Here is an 18890-nt window from a genome sequence, read left to right on the forward strand (position 1 = left end):
ATAACGATTATTCCGTGGTATCCTGATAAAGGCACCAAGAAAGTTCAATATAGCGTGTTTATTGGTTTTTTGTCCAATTAATTGCAGTTGATAGCTATTTTGTCATTTCACACCGTTTATAATATATTCATTGATTTACAATATTATCATTCAATTGTTTAAATGCCACTGCACCTTTCACCCTGAGATTTAAGTTGACAAGTCCCATGTGCTTTTAATTTTACCAGCACCTTAACGCTTCAAAACCGGAACGTAGTAATGCTCACATTCCTGCTTGGCGGCAGAAATAGGTAAAGTAAGGTGTCAGTACTGTAGTACAGGCAGCTTAGGTTTGTATTTAGAATTGTAAAAATAGTAGAGAGTGGATGTCAAACAGACATCTTGGTAGTTCTGGACAAAGCTTTAAAATTAAATACACGTATAAAGTTATAATTATGATATAATCGTCGTTTCTCATTGGAAAGTACCTCTACGCAAGCCCAAGAGTGCTACTTGTGAATTGTTTTCTTTGAAGTGTTTACGTTGCGTGTTTACTTTTATCTATGCTTATTTAAAAACATGTAGAATTTTATTAAGAAAAAAATTTAAAATAATCGATTTTCAAAAATTCTTGAGACGACAACGAATTCATACTTACAATGCGAACAAGCCAATTGAGGACGAAAGCAGCTGTGGAGTAGTGTGTGCCGTAGTGGAAGGGTGGCGTGGACTCGTGCTCCCAGGTGTTGTATCGTTCTTCGAAGTACGCGCGCCGGGACGGGTTTAGGGCCCCGATTGGCTGTGGAAATAGACACATTTAGACAACATTATGAGTATATAGCTGCTTTTCATGAATGAATGAAAGAAAGAATGACCTGAACCAAAATAGTATTTTTTTTGTCGTATTGCACAACTGTATTCCGAAAGTAACAAATTTTATTGTAAATAAGATGCCGAGCGTAAAACTAATCACGTTTAATATTGGGCCGATACCCATTTTCTTTGAAATCATCTTCCAGGATCAGTTAGGTGATTTTGAAATAGGTTGTTATTTTAGTAAGCCATCGTCATCATCAACAAATCTTTTGAATGTTAGGGGTACATTTTCCGCACCGCGAAGTCATTTAAGAATGAATAATGTTGGTTTGTAGCACATTTGAATATAGCTCACCGATCTGGTTTCCCAAATACAACACACATCGATGAGATAGAATCTGTTCAACGTCGATTTCTGAGAATTCTTTCTTTGCGCTAGTCTTGGGGTAAGACGTAAATTGTTTGGTCATGAACACAGACTCGATAAGTTTAATGTGGAAGCCTTTGCCCGCTGCCGTCGATTTATCAGTGACTTACTTACCTATATTGCATAAAAAGTTTGTAAACAGTTTCAATTTGAAGAAATTATTCAAATCAATTCAAAATAATCTTTATTTCATAGGTAAGCATTATTACACTTGAAATCGTGACAAAGGTTAAACTCTACCGCTCATTCGTAAGGCAGATTCCCCTGAGAGGAATGAGCAAGAAACTCTAGGGGTTGCTCTTTGTAAATAACATTTGTACGCATTCAACATTTGCAATATATTTTTTGTTTTGCTTTCAAACATCAGAGACCGAGACTACCTCCATGAGCTAAACGGGTTACTACCACGGATTTTTGTCATACAAGTACGCAGAAGTTGTATAATAACCTTTAGTACAAAGTTTTTGTTTCACTATAGTTTGCCTCGTGGAAGGCAAATTTTGTATATCAACCGGAATCTTGTTATAGAAGCGTATACATTGCCCCTTAAATGATTTTTTGACTTTGTGAAGACGACTATCAAGAAAAGCTAGTTTATTTTTATTCCTCGTATTAATGTTATGTCTATCACTATTTATCATAAAGAGATTATTACTATTCCTCTTAACATAAATTAGATTTTTATAGATGTACTGTGACGCTAGTGTAAGAATATTAATTTCCTTAAACTTATCTCTCAAAGATTTCACCTCTAAGGGTAGCAATTTAGGGGATAAATTAGGTTTATTAGATTTTAACTATTTTACGTTAACTGTTTTAATAAAACTTGGCAAATAGATGTATTATAGATCCACAAACTTTTGAAGTTGTTTTTTTTTTATAAAAACGGTACAATTTTGTTTCTTTTTCATTTTTGATGGTGTTTTAATTTCTTGTAGAACATCATGATTTTAGTTGTAGCCATGAGATATTCCGTGACAGCCTTCTCGCATTAAAAAAGCACGTTACTTTGTGTAAACCTTTTTAAATTTTAAAACTGTTCTTTATTATCATTTTTTTGTTCATAAGATAACACAATTTAGTATAGTTTTCTGAATCCTGTGTACAGTTGTAAATGAAATCCTGATTACTGATGTTTTTCTTCTCAAATAATATTTAATAATAATATTGTAACTGTTTACTGTAATTTGTGGGATTGGCTCACGAAAATGTGGTTCCAATTTTGTATGAAAGGTGCAGTACTGAAGCTCTAAAGTCAACTTGGTGAATTACCTTAGAAAGGTCTCTGTAGTTAGAAGGCTGGCTGAGATCCAGCTCCTCGCTCTCATAGTTGGTAAGCACCCACGGGAACACCGGGTACTGGTTTAGGTCATTGTACGTACGCCCTGCGAACAACACATAAGAAATTAGCGTGCAACAAATTTGAAAAAAAAACGTAATTGTATAGGAAATGAAACTATTTTTCCGGATTTAAATCGCGTATTTGTTTTTCAAACTAATCAACGTTTCGGGCCCTTTACAGGTTTCGTGGTCACGGTCAACCTCTGAACGTAATTGTAGATAATCAAAGGTATGTACAAACTCAATTTTCCAACAATACTAACATCGAAACTAAATCTATGTATCAAAAAGTGACAACCTGTACATGTCATACTTAAGCATGCGATCGACGTTTTAAGTCGATTTAAAAGTAGTTACCACTTCGGCACTCTCTGAAACAGAGGTGAGCCAACTTTTGTCATTAGGGGCCAGAAATACAAGAAAAGGGGCCAGAAAAACAAGAAAATTAACAGGAGGTTAGAATTAAAAAAAAAGGATCTTCTTTTGAATATTTTAAATTATAATTATTGTGTAGGGTTACGTTATTTTGTTGTGTGTTAACCATCTAGTATATAACCAGAAGTAGAGACGAAATAAGGGTCTTCCATCCCTGGCAACTCATCGAAAATGGACCTTATATCACTTTTAAATATCAACTCTCGTTTACGCTGAAATCGCAAATTAAGCTAAATAAGAAAGCTGAAATAGTACAGCGCCAACAACTGGCCTGTGTGTACGTCTCCGTAAATTAAAAAAATATTTTGTATTTATTGTAATTAAGATAATATCTCTAACAATGGGGGCTGTTCCATTCGGTGGTGTGGGCAAAACAGCAAAACGTCTAATTACAAAACAAACGGGATCACATTTCATGGGTAATTAAACACGTAATTTTTAAATTTTCGTCCATTATAGCAAACTTCAAGTTAAACTGATCGATTTGAAGTGAAACAATTGGCAACACCCGTCAATTGCTTCTGATTCGGGCTGGCCAATCGGAGCGCGGTAATGATTTGGCAGTATAGTTTTCAAACAAATTAAATAACATATATCTGGTTATATACTAGATGGCGTTAACATATTATTATGAAAATGAAAATGGCTTTATTGTCTCTCACAAACGAAACTTACACTTCTTGTATAATAGTCACTGAAGATAGTTTCGTTTGTGAAAGACATTCGACAATGTATGTCATTTTATGTGACGAGGCTGTCCAAACATATGTGCGAGGGTCAGTTAAAAGGATGTTGGCTGGAGTTGGCCGTACTTTGCCCAACACTGTTCTACAGTATGCAATAACTTGTGACGGCCAGAGGCGCTGTATTTGTCATATACAATTACCAGGGATCAGAATAGGTAGAGTTTTTTTACCTAAACTTCGAGGAACATAGACAGAAAATGGAGACTGCCTTACGACAATATTTTTCAGGTCCTGGACCTGTTCGGGATTCGGGAAATCACTTAAGTACGTTAAAAATTGATGTAATTGGGGACAGACCGGTACGCTATATTTATCTTAACTTTACGACACAGGTCGGATCAGCGATAAAATACACATTTTATTTTTTTCCTACTAAACTACTAGATTTATGGCAAAATGTGATATGACAATATTTAATTAGGACGATAGTAATCTCTCGATTGGCATTTTTTTTAGCGAGGTGTCGTGAAAAGAAATCCAATGTCCGCAATATCGCAGATCCGACCCACTGTGGGTCGCAAAGTTAAGATAAATATAGTGTACCTACTTGTTCCTCCTCCTATATGTATGTTCCTCGAAGTTTCGGTAAAAAAACTCTACCTATTCCGCGATTCCTGGTAATTAGACAAGTAAAATAATGGGATAATGACGATGATGACATTTATTATCAGCATATCTTTTGATATTGATCTAATATATCTTGGTTGCTTGGTTGCGCCCTCCATTCGTAGGTTATGTATATGAAAAAGCAGAAGCCAGAAGCCAATTTTTTTTAGTTTTCAGGTTAATTTATATTATAATCAATATAATATTAATATACAAATATAATCAATATTAACATAGTTTTAAAAACTTTATTTTTAATGCTCATTTGTCTTAGTTTTGAGGCCCAATATAAAACTATCCAAGTTAATTTATACAAATCTATTTTTTTTTTGTGTAGCTCGGAAGAGATTAAAATATCGATTGATTGAATTTATTTTATGTATCGAGTTCTTAGGTTTTCGCGATTGTTACACATAGGAAATGAAACTATTTTTCCGGATTTAAATTGCGTATATTTGTTTTTTCAAACAAACCGACGTTTCGGGCCCTTGCTTCAACCGTGACCATGGGACCTGTAAAGGACCCGAAACGTCGGTTTGTTTGAAAAAACAAATATACGCGATTTAAATCCGGAAAAATAGTTTCATTTATTTTATGCCTCAGAGAAAAAGGACCAATCATTATAAAACCGTTTAGATTTTTGTGTCTGCTGCTTTTGCAAATTTAAAAGGTTCATTTAAATACATGCCTAAGACAATTTGTGACCTACACGTTATCACTTCTATATTTGCGTGGATGCGGTCAATTCTAAAAACGATTATACGCTAACGAATTATGTAAGTATCTAAACAACACCCTCATTCATACTACTATCGTGTAACGGACCATTCATTCTCTGATAACCAGGCCATATTTTGATAACTTTTTTCATTACGACACAACATACTCCTTTTTCTTTAAACAAACGAATTACAATTCACATTTTAATGAATGAACAATAAACGCTGATACCCTATGAATGGTGGATGTAAATCACATGATACACGACGAGTCTTAAATACACAAACCTTGTTAAGTTCCCTACATTGTAGGTAGAAGTGTTTTTTTCTAAGTCATCAATGACAACATGACTAATAAACAGACGAAGTCTGTATTTCAGGGAACATAAGTTAAAGGTCACTCATGAGCCACTGTTGTGAAACGGTATCCACGTACGCATAAACAACGAGGTTGTTTCACATGCAATGAAAACTACAATTGTATTGCTTAAGGCGATGGTCATGTCCATATCCTGAATAAATCCTCGAATCGTTTTGTACTATATCCATTGACTTACAAATAAATGGACGACGGGTCTAATACAAAAACCACGAAAAAAATGTCCCAAGTCAACCTATTCGAAATTTAAATTGTTATGTCATCGCAGTATCGCGCTGTCCGTAGAACAAATGAAGACTAAAGCGGAGTGTCGCGCTCTGTATACGATTTTAGCGCCTTACAAGTGCGGACACTTTTTAGCGCGGACCCGACGTCCATATAATTGTAAGTCAATGACTATATCGGCAGGATTTTTTTGAATACCTAGTGACAAAGACTTTTTCTCAAACGTGCTCGGAAATGCTTACATTACTTTTAAAAACCGAACACGGAAAGTTTGTTATTTATGGGCTATGCGACTTCTTCCCGGCGAAGGCCTGCAAAGTAAGTATGAATAGTATATTGCAGAGGTCGGAAAGTAAGGGATTGCTGGACGAGTAAGAGTTACAAGGACGAGCGCCAGCGAGTTTGAGTGTAATCTGTGCTTGTCTATGTGTGTGTCCATGGCACACGTGATACAGGGTTTCCGTAGTGCAAAAAGTATGCATAGGATTTCGGGATCTTCATATTTAGCATCCATACGAGCTAACCACTGGACCACAGGGATCAAATAATTCATAATAATTACAAAGTTAAAAGCAACGTCATCAATCGAAGCATCCTCAACTAAACTGAGTCATTATGACAGCCGGCTGGTCGCCACGCGGCGGCACTCGTGCGTGTTGTCACGCCATTTGCACTTATCTATTAGACACTCGTGCACCTTGCATGTGTTAACTGGCTAATTACACACGATATGAGGTACCACCTGTGAAAAATTTGATTTAGTTTTCGTCGTATTAAAACCTATGTCCATTGTTTATTCGATATATTTTTCAGCTCAACAAATTCAATGCGTTAAAACTTAAAACCTCACGTGTTTACTGTGATCACAGAGACATTTATTGATAACTTTAAAGCACTTGATATATAAAAAAGAATTATTTGGGAGGCTTTTCTTCTCCCATAAATTTTAAAAAAGTGGATATAGAAGTTTTGTTTTCAAGTGTTCCAATAACCGATAGCAAGAGCGAAGAGTTTTTTTTAATAATACCGAGTGACGAGATAAACAAGTCGCCTGTACATAACAGTTGCAGTGCCACTCAGAGCGTTAAATCGTAAAGATCTGCTACTGCGCCCGTCACCTTGAGACATAAGTTGAACAGTCCCATGTGCCTGTAATTTCACCAGCACGAACTCTTTCACAAGTTCAGCGTGTTATCACGGAAATAATAATTACAATAAAGTAGTGGAATAGTTTCAGACATTCAATAAAACACTTAATTACAGTGAATAGCGACATCTCTAGCCAGGTTTGGTAGCTGTAAAAGTGCCTAATTGGGTGACGAAATACTTTCATGGATTTCTCATAGATGATGCTACTGCTAAAAAGTCGTTATAATCCAGGTACGACCCGACAACGAGCACATAGAAAAATTTGTGAGGTCCGCTGGTTCGTTACGTGGCTTAGTTGGCACGGTTTGCTAGAAGGCGTCGTTTCGAATCCGGCCGGATTGAAGGAATTTTTTCTAAGTGGTCGAATCTTTGTATTATAATAATTATAACAAACTAGTGGAGTAATTTAACAAAAAAATATTGAATACCATGTTGATAAAACATCGTGACATTTAATAGAACACTTAATTTAACGCGGAGATTTTTCCCTAAAGCACGCGGCGTACATAGCGAAAGTGTCCACTGGTGTCCTGCTCCAAGGACAGTACCCACCTCGACCCCTTCATGCCCGTCGCTTAAATTATTATACAGTATATTAATGAGGCCAGCATTTTTGTAAAAAACAACTTACATTTGTTTACCAAAAATATAAACCCTCGAAATTACAGAAACCCTAAGGACTACTTTTTTTTAAGTACCTAAGATGGAGAAATATAACTGTTTATGCATGTGTAGTCAATTTACAATAGGTTACGTCTGGGGTAAGTCTTCACATGGTCTTTACCTATCAATTAAAAGAGTTCAAATTAAGCTGTTAGGTTTTCGCGATTGTTATACATAGGAAATGACTCTTTGGATGGTTTGTTTGAAAAAACAAATATACGCAATTTAACCCTGAGTTCAAATTAATCGACGTAACTGTTATTACTATTATACACATTATAATTTTGATTTAATTTGTCTTATTTTCCGGTGAAACATGTTTGTGTTTAAGTTATGATTTGCTATCTTGACCACCGTGTTTGTATAATAAATGATTGGTTGGTTAACTCTGAAACTGTTGCTAAATATCCTTCAGAAAAGAAGTTCAGCTAAATATTTTGAGTAGTTTACGACTCGTGAGTAGGAAGGACCACAGTCGGGTGTACATATATAATGTAAAGTGCATGAACATCAATAGGTAGAGAGTACTAAAAAAACCGACCTCAAAATTCATTCATTTCATTCATTCATTCATTTAACTGCCTCCGTGGCCGAACGGTTACCATGCCGAACTGCTACGCAGAGGTCCCAGGTTCGATTTTCGGGCCGGGAGAAATATTTGTATGGCCTATATTTATTTCTCTCGTTAGTTTGGGTGTAATTTGTGGTTGTCTATGTGTGCGTCTATGGCACCCGCGACACAGGGTTTCCCTAGTGCGGGGCTATGTTGAGTGTGTGCGTGTGTGTGTGTGTGTGCGTTATTCATCCCCTAGTTTGCCACCCCTAGAGGTGGAATATTTTCGTCAAATTTGCTGAGGTACCCTTATTCCAACAAAAAAAGGACATTCAAAATCGGTTCACAGAGTTATCGCGTAACATATATAAAAAAACATACAGTCGAAATTAGAACCTCCTACTTTTTTTGAAGTCGGTTAAAAAATAGCACAGCCCCATACTGTTCATATATTCCTAGTTGTGAAACTAAAGTATCATATTTAACTGAGTAATTTAGTTGCGTCAGTAGTAGATTGACATTGCCATTTTCTAACGTCGGTTTTGCACAAATCCGAAAATTGGCAAACAATAGTTGCCAATATCCGTTGCTTATAGACCAGTGTTACTGGAGTAGGTCAATCCCTGACACTGCGCACTCACCATGGCGTTTGGCCCATTGCGTGTTGCGCAATCGCAATTGTTGATCAATCCACCCTTCAGCTTATTGATTTGTACGCCAGTGAACCGTGGATTTGCCAAGAAGTCTCCGATACAGTGACTTTCAGATAAATTAGTACTTGCTTAATATTGTTATCCCTTTCAAGGCGTATTCGTTTAAAACAGACAACTATATTAAGCCCTTTAAAATTAGTTTAGGTTAGTAGCAGTAGAGCTCTTTGTGAAAGAGTTCGCCAGGGAAGTACTGCCAACTTACCTATTTCTGCCGCCAAGCAAACAGTAATGCGAGCATTACTGCTTTTTCCGTTTGGAAGGGTGAAGGAGCTGGCACATGGAACTTATCTTCGTATGTCTAAGGGTTACGGGCGCAGTAGCAGTGCCCCACAGATCTTTGCTATTTAAAGTTCTGAGTGACACAGCAACTGTTACGAACAGGCATGTCGCTTAACACCAGCGTGGCTTGTTCGTAACGTCACTTGGTATGATAAAAAAGGTTAAAAAATGTTAAGGAAACGAACATATTTTTACGCTTTTGGCCGATTATATAAATATGAACTGACTACAGTAATCTAGTATTTGTTCACATCATTTGTTGTTACCAAAAAAAGGTAAATAACTATAAATTCTTGAATTTCACAAAATGGCAAGGATCTATGGTCTGGACGGGTAGATGGAACAAATGTTTCTAGAATGATTTAAAGGAGACTAGTTTCTCAATTAACGCACGCGAAAGGACGAACGTATGCTGTTGGACTTAAAATAGAAGAAAGAATCGATACTAATATAATTTGCGTAAATTCACATACTAATACAGTGTGTGAATTTGGTAACATTTATAACATTAATAACGCACCCACTCATAGCCCTGCATTAGGGAACCCTGTATCGCGGGTGCCATGGACACACACATAGACAACTACAAATTACACGAGAGAAATAAATGCAGGTCATACAAATTTCTCCCGGGCCGGGAATCAAATCCAGGACCTCTGTGAAGTAGTTTCTCAATCGTTCAACATATAAAATTTCGAAGCTAAAGATTTCTTCCGCGAAACTTAATATTAATAATTAAGTTTTTATTGAATGCAGGATTTCACCACCATGATACTGAATTATTTTTTGTGAATTTACTCCACTAATTTGTTATAATTATTAAACAAAGATTAGAACGAGAGATTGTTTTCATATTTCATTTCATGCCGAATTAAAAACTCAGTTAAGTAAGTAACATGTAAAAAGGAACATATGTATACATGTAATTCACACAAAGTGAACGGCAAACATTAGCACAAAACATATCGTAATCAGTTAGATGTCACGTTACAGGTAATAAAGTTGGTAACAAAAGTCATGGTAACAGGTCCTAACCATTTTCGATTACATACATTGACGTTTACATACGTTGAAGTTTTTGTTTCTCAGTAAAAAGTACAATTCAAGATCTACTATTAAATCTATTATAAAAAGGAAACGCGAATAATATTGATATTTTCATTTAAATGAGAAATTTTTGTCATAAAATTATGAATACAAAGAACACTAAGAAAAGCATCTTCCAGCAATCCGTGTTAGACGCTGTATCAACGAAGCCACGGAAAGAACCAGTGGACCTACGGAGTTTTCTATTGCTTGTTGCAGATCTTCGTTTTTTGTTTTTTTTTAACGATTTTTTTGCCGTTATGCCATCTGTGAGAAATCTATTTCTGCAAAAATAAAATTTAAAGAATAAACATTTTTGGTTAAAAAAGGCAAGCTTGTAATATGACGTCATGCGGTCCTACTATGTGTCGCCTTCATTTAGTTTGGGGCAAAACTCGTAAAAACGTTTTATTCTTTCAGAGTTAACAATAAAATAAAACATGAAGTGTATTTGAACATAATTGAACAATCAACGAACAAACAAATGGTTTGTCAAACCAGTTTGACAAACCACTATTAAACTGATTATCAATATCGATAGACGCACATGTGCCCAATGTTACGATGGCATATATTTGGTAATCTATCATAGTTTAGCTACCTACGCTAGAGGTGCTCGGAAGGAGCCTTCCCGCACGACGTACTTACTACTCTTGTATACAATCGGTGAGTACCTCACGCAGATGGCAAAGGTTACTATAATGTATACAATCAATACGACAAGAAGAAGCTACCTACGACTTACGCAATTTAATAAAGAACTAAAAGCATTTCTTGTTAGTAAATGTATTAATACTTACATGAATTTTTTGACGATATATATGATGACAAATAACAATAATAATACAAGTAAAAGTACTTCGACTTTTCTCATTAATAATTATTTAAAATTAATGTATTGTATAAAGTATGTTTTCCATTTCTAATTAAGAATAATGCAATGTAATAATGTCATATAATAATGTAATGTTATGATATTATATTGTAATGTAATAATTAAATATAATTAAATAGAATTTAGCCCTCAGACGTTGCTGTGTCCGTGAAGGGCGTCACACAACGATATACTCGTCACAAGTAACCATCAATTAATGTGATATGCAATAAACAATTGAAATTGAAATACTCTAATACGGCAGATTGCCAAATTACTGTCTGACATCGAAATAGAAAAAAACATTTAAGTACAGGTTGTGTATAACATCTAGCAAAAGAGTGATATCACACAGGTGCTTCCGGTGCGTTGCGTAGGCGCTCGTTGTAGTTGCTTAAAGTGGTGTGCAGTTTTAGCGCACCGTGTGGCATGTCGTTCTGATTTATATGTAGTACAAGGCAGCGTTACAACGCAGCGCCCGCCGTCGCAACGCCGTCTCATACATAGTGTGACGTCGGTCTTAGTTATATGCTTAGAGTGAATTGATAATTTATAAACAAACGCATACCATCGTCGGTCACCTTGCTTGGCGTCAGGTGAGATTGTGGCTAAGTGTATACAAAACAATGAACTCTGAATTTGCAAAAGTGCCTATACAATTTTCCGATTGACCGCACACATGTACGACATGATTACATACAATGGCATAACGAATTTAATAATTTACCTAATTTAAATTTTTTACCGCGATTTTTTTTTATAACAAGTGACGGGAAGGTAAGTTACACGCCTGTCCATAACAGTGTAGAGCCACTCAAAGTCTTAAATCGTAAAGATGTGAGGGGCACTGCCACTGCCCGTCTTTTTGAGACATAAGTTGACAAGTCCCATGTGCCTGTAATTTCACCAGCACCCCCTTCAAAACCGGAACACAGTAATGCTGACATTACTGCTTGGCGGCAGAAATAGGTAAGGTTGCGCCTGATGGTAAGTAACACGCTTATTCATAACAGTTGCAATTCCATTTAGAACTTCAAAACGCAATGTTCTTAGGAGCGTTGCCATTACGCCCGTCACCCTTACACATAAGTTGACAAGTCCCATGTGCCGGTAATTTAATCAGGCGTACAGTTACGCTTCCAAACCGGGACGTCGTAATGCTCGCATTTCTGCTTTGGCGGCAAAGATAGGGACGGTGGCAGTATTTTCTTGGACGAACTCTTACAACTAGTTCTTTGATGCGATCGCAACTAAAATATGATCTTGTTTTGTTATATACTCTATATAAATATCACAGTATTTAAGCGTCTATACAACCTCAAATGGCTTTGGTTGATTCCGCAAAACAGCGAAAATGTTGAAATAATCAAAATCCATCTAAATATATAGTAAAATTGAGCATATATACCGATTAGTATACGGTGTGAAAATACAATTCCAAAAAAAATTTCACGATAGAAAAAACAACACAAACTTACCTCGAAATTTTACAAGAAATACCAATGATTCTTTTTATATCAATTGAACTAAACAGAACACGTATAGTATATGATATACATTGTTCAAATGGCTTTAATTCGTTTGTAAAAAAATAAATGAAATAAAGCCAGTGTCGCATGGCGCTCGACCCAAGCAAAATTAACCATATTAGTACGGGAAATATTTGCATTCGAAGAGGACATCCGGCATTGGACCAGTGTGGCAACAGTATGACTTAAACCCTCTTAATGGTGCACCGAAAAAGTTGCCAATGATGATGAAAGCGCTAGGGCAAGGTGCCACCGTCCTTAATTATCACTATGCAGCACTGCTGCGTTCTGGATTGTACTGTAAAGAAAGCAAGTACAAACTCTCGTGGCCCACGTAATAAAATTAAGAAAAGTGTGTCCACGGGTCGCTGACGTATCGCATTGTGATTACATATCAAGTAACACCTATGTATGTAATGTACGCATATTATTTACATACATAATTCGCATATATGAGAAGGTATACATTATATATGTGTTAAACACATCTGTAGAATTGAATGATTCAGTTTTTCAATGAATTTCAATAACAAATGTAGTGACATGTGTTTTTCTCTATTTACTAAGTAAACCTCCTAATTTAAACAATTTGTTTTTGTTTAGTTGGTTTTGTATTGCGTGGTATAATATTTTTTTAGGTATATTAAATTTTGTTTTCGGCAACAAGTGCGTTTGTCCTTTGAATGATGAATATGCGAAAATGGATATACATGCTGAAAAAACCGGTGTTTTGGTAAGGATATTTAATGAGTCGATGTATCACTGTCCAAGAAAAATAATCTAGCAGTAGAGCTCTTTGTGAAAGAGCTTGTCCAGGGAAGTGCTACCACTGTACTGCCGCCAAGCAGTAATGTGAGCATTACTGCGTTCCAGTTTTGAAGGGTACGGGTGCTGGCGGGTAGTAGTATCCCTCGGATCTTTGCAATAAAAAAATTTGAGTGACACGTGAATTACTGTTACATGAAACGTTATACACGTACACGTAGGCCCAACCAACGACTTTTTTGTAAAGTGACTTGATATCATAAAAAATATTCATCAACTTATTGTACGTTCCGCGGCTGAACCCGGGTCTTCTCTAAGGAGGCGCGTTGAGGATTGCGGGCGTGCCGGTTTCAACACGATATTTTAAAATAATTTCGATTTAAGTCTTTATCGTACAGATGATGCGTTTTAAAGAGCGATTGTTTTTATTTTTTATAATATATTAATTGACGGGACCAACAAGTCATGCGCGTGATGGTAAGCTACATGCCTATACATAACCACCGCCATAGAGACATAAGTTGACAAGTCCCATGTGCCTGTAATTTCACCAACACCCTTACCCTTCAACCGCACTGACATTACTGCTTGGCGGCAGAAATAAGTAATGTGGCAGTACTGCCCTGGACGAACTCTTTCACATGGTACTCTATTGCTACTAAAACTCTACAGTCACTCTTTAAAACGACATCAATCAATGGTATTCTCACAACAACAGTTCAATTTAATTACCTACGCTTTATTTGTTATGTCATTGTTTAAATAAACTGGTATGTGGTGAAAATTAGTCAGAATTAGGTCACGCGTTTTGTGAAGTAAAACTAGCATCTTTAAGTCTTCGAATCGCTTAACGACCAAATAAATTAACTAACAATATCCCGTCATGTCCTGTTACTAACGCGATATTAACATTAACTGACCATGTGACTCTGTTATCGCATAGGAGAGCCGCATGGACAAAGATGCAATAGTTTATTGTTACCACACGCGAGAAGGACGTGCTTACTTTGGTGTCAATCTTGTCTTGAAAGCCATCTCGCAAAGGATGACCATTCAGTGGCAATTTTGGCCATTGTGGTGGTGATTAACGGTTTGCTGAATTGATACACCTGTATAACTGACAGAATTTTCATGCAGAATTACATTGTTTATAAAAAAAACCCACTTCAAAAGTAATTTATCCCCTAATTTGTCACCCTTAAAGATGGAATATTTTCTTCAAATTTAAATGGTACCACTACTGAGGTACCCTCTTTCCGACAATAAAAGAATCATCAAAATCGGTTCACAAATGCCGAAGTTATCGCGTAACATATATAAAAAAAGTACAGTCGAATTGAGAGAATCCTCCTTTTTTTGAAGTCGGTTAAAAATCAAATCTTTTTCAATATTTTCGTAATGCGGGATAAAGCCTTCTTCAAATATTTTAATTTATATTTATTCGATGCCAGATCTTTCTACTTTCGCTTATATGCGTAAAGATCACTATGTCACCTTTTCCTAACACCAAAATGTTTTCAGAAAAAGGTCCTTCCTACTCAAATTTTAGTAATGAGCAAGGCCAAAAGTAAGACCAATAACAAATAACACAATACCTGTATAGTCCTTATCGCACATTAATACTCAAATACATTTTATTGGATAATTTTATTAATCAATTGCTTTGTGCGCTCAAATAGAAACACGCTCTCCACTAGGATAGACCTTAACTCTATTAGACACGGTGTTAACTTTTCTCTCAGGCTATTTGAATACCCATTCGTCAATCGCGAGCCCACTTTCGCAGACGCGTCACTGGCTGAATGCAACCATAACAAAAAAGACTTAAAAAAAAGACAATAAAAGTAAAGCAGTGGCTGTGTATCTGAACAGTGTCTAAGTGAAATAGTTCGCGGGAAATTAATTCGGTGTGTTGCTGCGTAAAGCACGCGAAAAGTGCCGCGTCACGCCATGAGGGTGAATGAATTTGTTGAGGGTAACGGGTGAAATGCTGGAGAGGCGGGCGATGGAGATGCTCCAGAGGTGAGGCCTTCAATCGGTTACCATATTTTCTTTAAAAACACTGGATATTACCATTATTATTTTACTAAAAACAAATATCAACTGGCGACTTTTACGGCCATAATAATACTGCTGGTGAAATTACTGTCACTAGGACTGGGACTTGTTAACGTATCAGGGTGACAGGCGCAGTGCCCCTCATTTATTTGCAATTTAAAATGCGTAAAGGTGGCGTATCTCTTACCACCAGTCCCGTTACTTGATATCATACAAATAAAAATTACCCTTGAATACCAATTATTCTCTCAGAACTCTGTACAAAGAAAAGGACTTCCTGACATTAGGAGGATTGTACATTTTGGAAATATTTTTAATATAAATGTAAACAAATTATCCATTGTACGTACATTCCGTGAACGTAAGAAACAAGGACCGTCTTGTCCTACCTGTAGTAAAAAGCACGATCTTTGAACACAGCATTTTTAACAGACTCCCGATTAATATTAAACGCTTAGATGGTTCATTCATCAGTAAGTGCAATGGTTCATTCCAAGAGAAGTACAACGGGAAATTAGGAATTATGTCGAAATTTAGCGACGATTATGATACCGTTTTACATTCACCAATCGTTAGTGAGACGTCACAGATCTCTTGCCAGGAAATGATTGTCAATCAATGGATTAATCAGCTCTTAATGAGGAATTCCTACTTAGACATCTGTTTACTAAAGCTGTTTGGGTTAACTGTATGGATCTTTCATAAAATTGCTATCTCCTTGTTTTGTTGCACAATATCAAGGTCTTAATGTTGTTGCGATTGTTACACAGAAATGAAACTATTTTTTAGGATCTAAATCGAGTATTTTTTTTCTCAAACAAACCAACGTTTCGGGCCTTTTACAGGTCCTATGGTTTATTGATGGAGATGGTGAAGTCATCAACCAGTTATGTCTAATATGAAAGCAAATAATTATATTTTTCATTATATGTTACAAGAGTTATTGATTAAATACCTTATTTTTAATTTTCCAAAGGACATTCCAATTTACACTACATACGTTTTACAAAATATTTTATTCTTATCAAATTGAATTGATTATTAATTAATAATAAAAGTATAATAATTGTAATTGTTGCACAATTCTAATGGAAAATTAAGTTAAGTATTTTAGTAAATATAGCTATAAATAGAGCTTGTGTAGAGACTATGTATGACAGTCTTGGTACGAATGGAGTATGTTTTTACGTCTGGTGGTAAGCGACACTCCTATCCATAACAGTTGCAGTGCCACTCAGAGCATTAAATCGCAAAGATCTGAGGGGCACTGCCACTGCGCCCGTCACCCTGACACTAGTTGACAAGTCCCATGCGCCTGTAATTTCACCATACCCCTTAAAACCGGAACCCGTTATGCTCACGTTGTTTGGCGGCAGAATTAGGTAAGGTGGCAGTATTTCCTTGACGAACTCTTGCACAAGGAGCTCTACTGCCATTAACATGTATATGCAGCCACTCTTTTTCTTGTAAATAGTATAGCTGTGGTACTCATAGTACAGCGAGAACTCTAGTTTGAGATCAGGCAATTGGTGTAATAGTCTAGCACATTAAAAGCAAATTATATGATGTGGCAAAACATATTATCAGATACGTGTCTATCTATAAAATGACGGTCGATATACGACCATGGTCTTGTTTTCTAGAGCGCCAGGAGGTATTTAGATTTCAATGCCTTTTCAGTAATTTCGATAAGCAAGTTAAACCTTGTTTCGAAGTCACGAAAATTTGCATGTGATAACAACAATGATATACCCTTTTTCTAGTTTAAAATAAATACAAGAAACTTTGCAAATGGCATGTGGAGAAATGTAGGACAATAGTAATGGCTACCTTGTAATTCCGTAGCGAATAATCGCCAAGAACAATGGCTGTAATCACTTATTGACAAGAAAATGGCGTTGGGAGTGAGATCATTCGAGTTACATATTTTTTTTTTATCAGAAAAAAAAACATGTTCATTTATTTTGTGTTGGTTTAAATTAGAACAGTATAGACAAAAAAACCTGGATTTAGATATATTATACAGGCCGAGTCGGAGACGGTGGGATAACCTAGACGAATTCTTAAATGATTGGCTGGAGATTGCGCCATTTTGAATACCTGTATAATTACAAATTGGTAAACGACTAAGACGTATGCGTGATGGATGACGAAACAAATATATCTTAATCGGATTAATGTTAGCTCCTCCTTACCTATTTCTGCTGCCAAGCCATAACGTGTGCATTTCTGTGTTTCGGTTTTGAAGGGTAAAGGTGCTGGTGAAATTATAGGCACATGGGACTTATCAACATATGTCTCAGGGTGATTTGTGATTTAAGGTTCTGTCTGTCACTGCAATTGTTACGGACAGGCGTGGGTGTGTCACTTACTTGACTCGTTCGTCCCATTATCCTAGTATCTTAAAAAAACAAATGACGCTCTGTCAAATCGAATTTTATATAATATTAGTATAGGTAACCAAAGTAGTTGGTCACTATAATGAGTACATTCACTCAAGTATTGTCAAATCTTGGTTTACAGGCTATAATAACTAGATAATTGCTAAAATTATTGCTTAAGGTGAGTCACTGGACGAGACGCAGGGAAAATGTGCAGGACTCTTCAGCGTCCACTGGGTAGAGACCACTTTGGGAAACTTTGGTCTGAAGAATGTGCTAATTTTTTACACGATAGGATGTACTTAACTTGAAAGTCTAAAACGAATTATTTAAGAACAAAATATCTAACCTTGCACATAATTTTTATATGGAGATATTTCTCTTTGAGAACTACAGAGAACCTGCTAAATTTTATTTATTTATTTATTTATTTATTTATTTGCATTTTACATGTAGTGTTATTATAGTATCTTAGAACTATGTTAGGAACTACATGCGATACCCTGTAAGGGCGTTGCAAAGTACTTATGATATACATTTTATATACATATTAATAATTAGCGTTTTGTCATTACATTCATAAAATTTTTCATTATACTATTGTTAACTATATTAATTCTAATTCACATAACAATTTTGTTTTGTTTTTGTTTTCAACTGAAGCCCTATACAGTCAGTTGACATCGGGCGCTTGTTGTGTTCGCGTCATTTTTTTCATAACTGCCAGCGCGGGTTGCGGGACACAAGAGGCGGTCTCTCACACCTCCGTACTAAAACGTAAGGTCGCGTTGGAATACTTCGCCTTAAGCCGGAATAAGTAATTTTGCGTAATTTCTAACCTTAATGAAACCGAGATGCGGTTGGCTTGCGATTACGAATTCAAATTTCTCGTTGGTGCAATTTTATGTGTACAGCAACGACCTTTAACGAAGATTGCTAGTTCGTAATTTGTGACTGCAATTGAAATAATTCCTCCGTGGCCGAACGATTACCATCTCTGGGTCGATTTCTGGGCCGGGAGAAATATTTGTATGATCTACATTTATTTCTCTCGAGAGTTTGGGTGTATTTTGTGGTTGTCTATGTGTGTGTCCATGGCACCCGCGACACAAGGTTTCCCTAGTGCGGGGCTATGTTGAGTGTGTGCGTTATTATTATTAAAAAAAA

General features: G+C 36.2%; 1 protein-coding gene across 9 annotated transcripts in view; it reads right to left on the minus strand.

Moving 5' to 3' along the window:
• Nucleotides 1–481: 481 nt before the first annotated feature.
• LOC113236336 (neurobeachin) overlaps nt 482–18890 on the minus strand; it is a 545925-nt gene continuing 527516 nt past the window's right edge. For all 9 annotated transcript variants that reach the window (XM_026472364.1, XM_026472367.1, XM_026472366.1 and 6 more), the window contains 2 exons: nt 2495–2607; nt 482–778 (listed from right to left, as the gene is read on the minus strand). In XM_026472364.1, the coding sequence (XP_026328149.1) occupies nt 572–778; nt 2495–2607 (320 nt within the window). In that variant the 3' untranslated portion in view covers nt 482–571. The remainder of the gene's footprint in view (nt 779–2494; nt 2608–18890) is intronic.

This window comes from Hyposmocoma kahamanoa, unplaced genomic scaffold (genome assembly GCF_003589595.1).
Source record: "Hyposmocoma kahamanoa isolate Upper Pololo Valley unplaced genomic scaffold, ASM358959v1 91, whole genome shotgun sequence".
Taxonomy (NCBI): Eukaryota; Metazoa; Arthropoda; class Insecta; order Lepidoptera; family Cosmopterigidae; genus Hyposmocoma; species Hyposmocoma kahamanoa.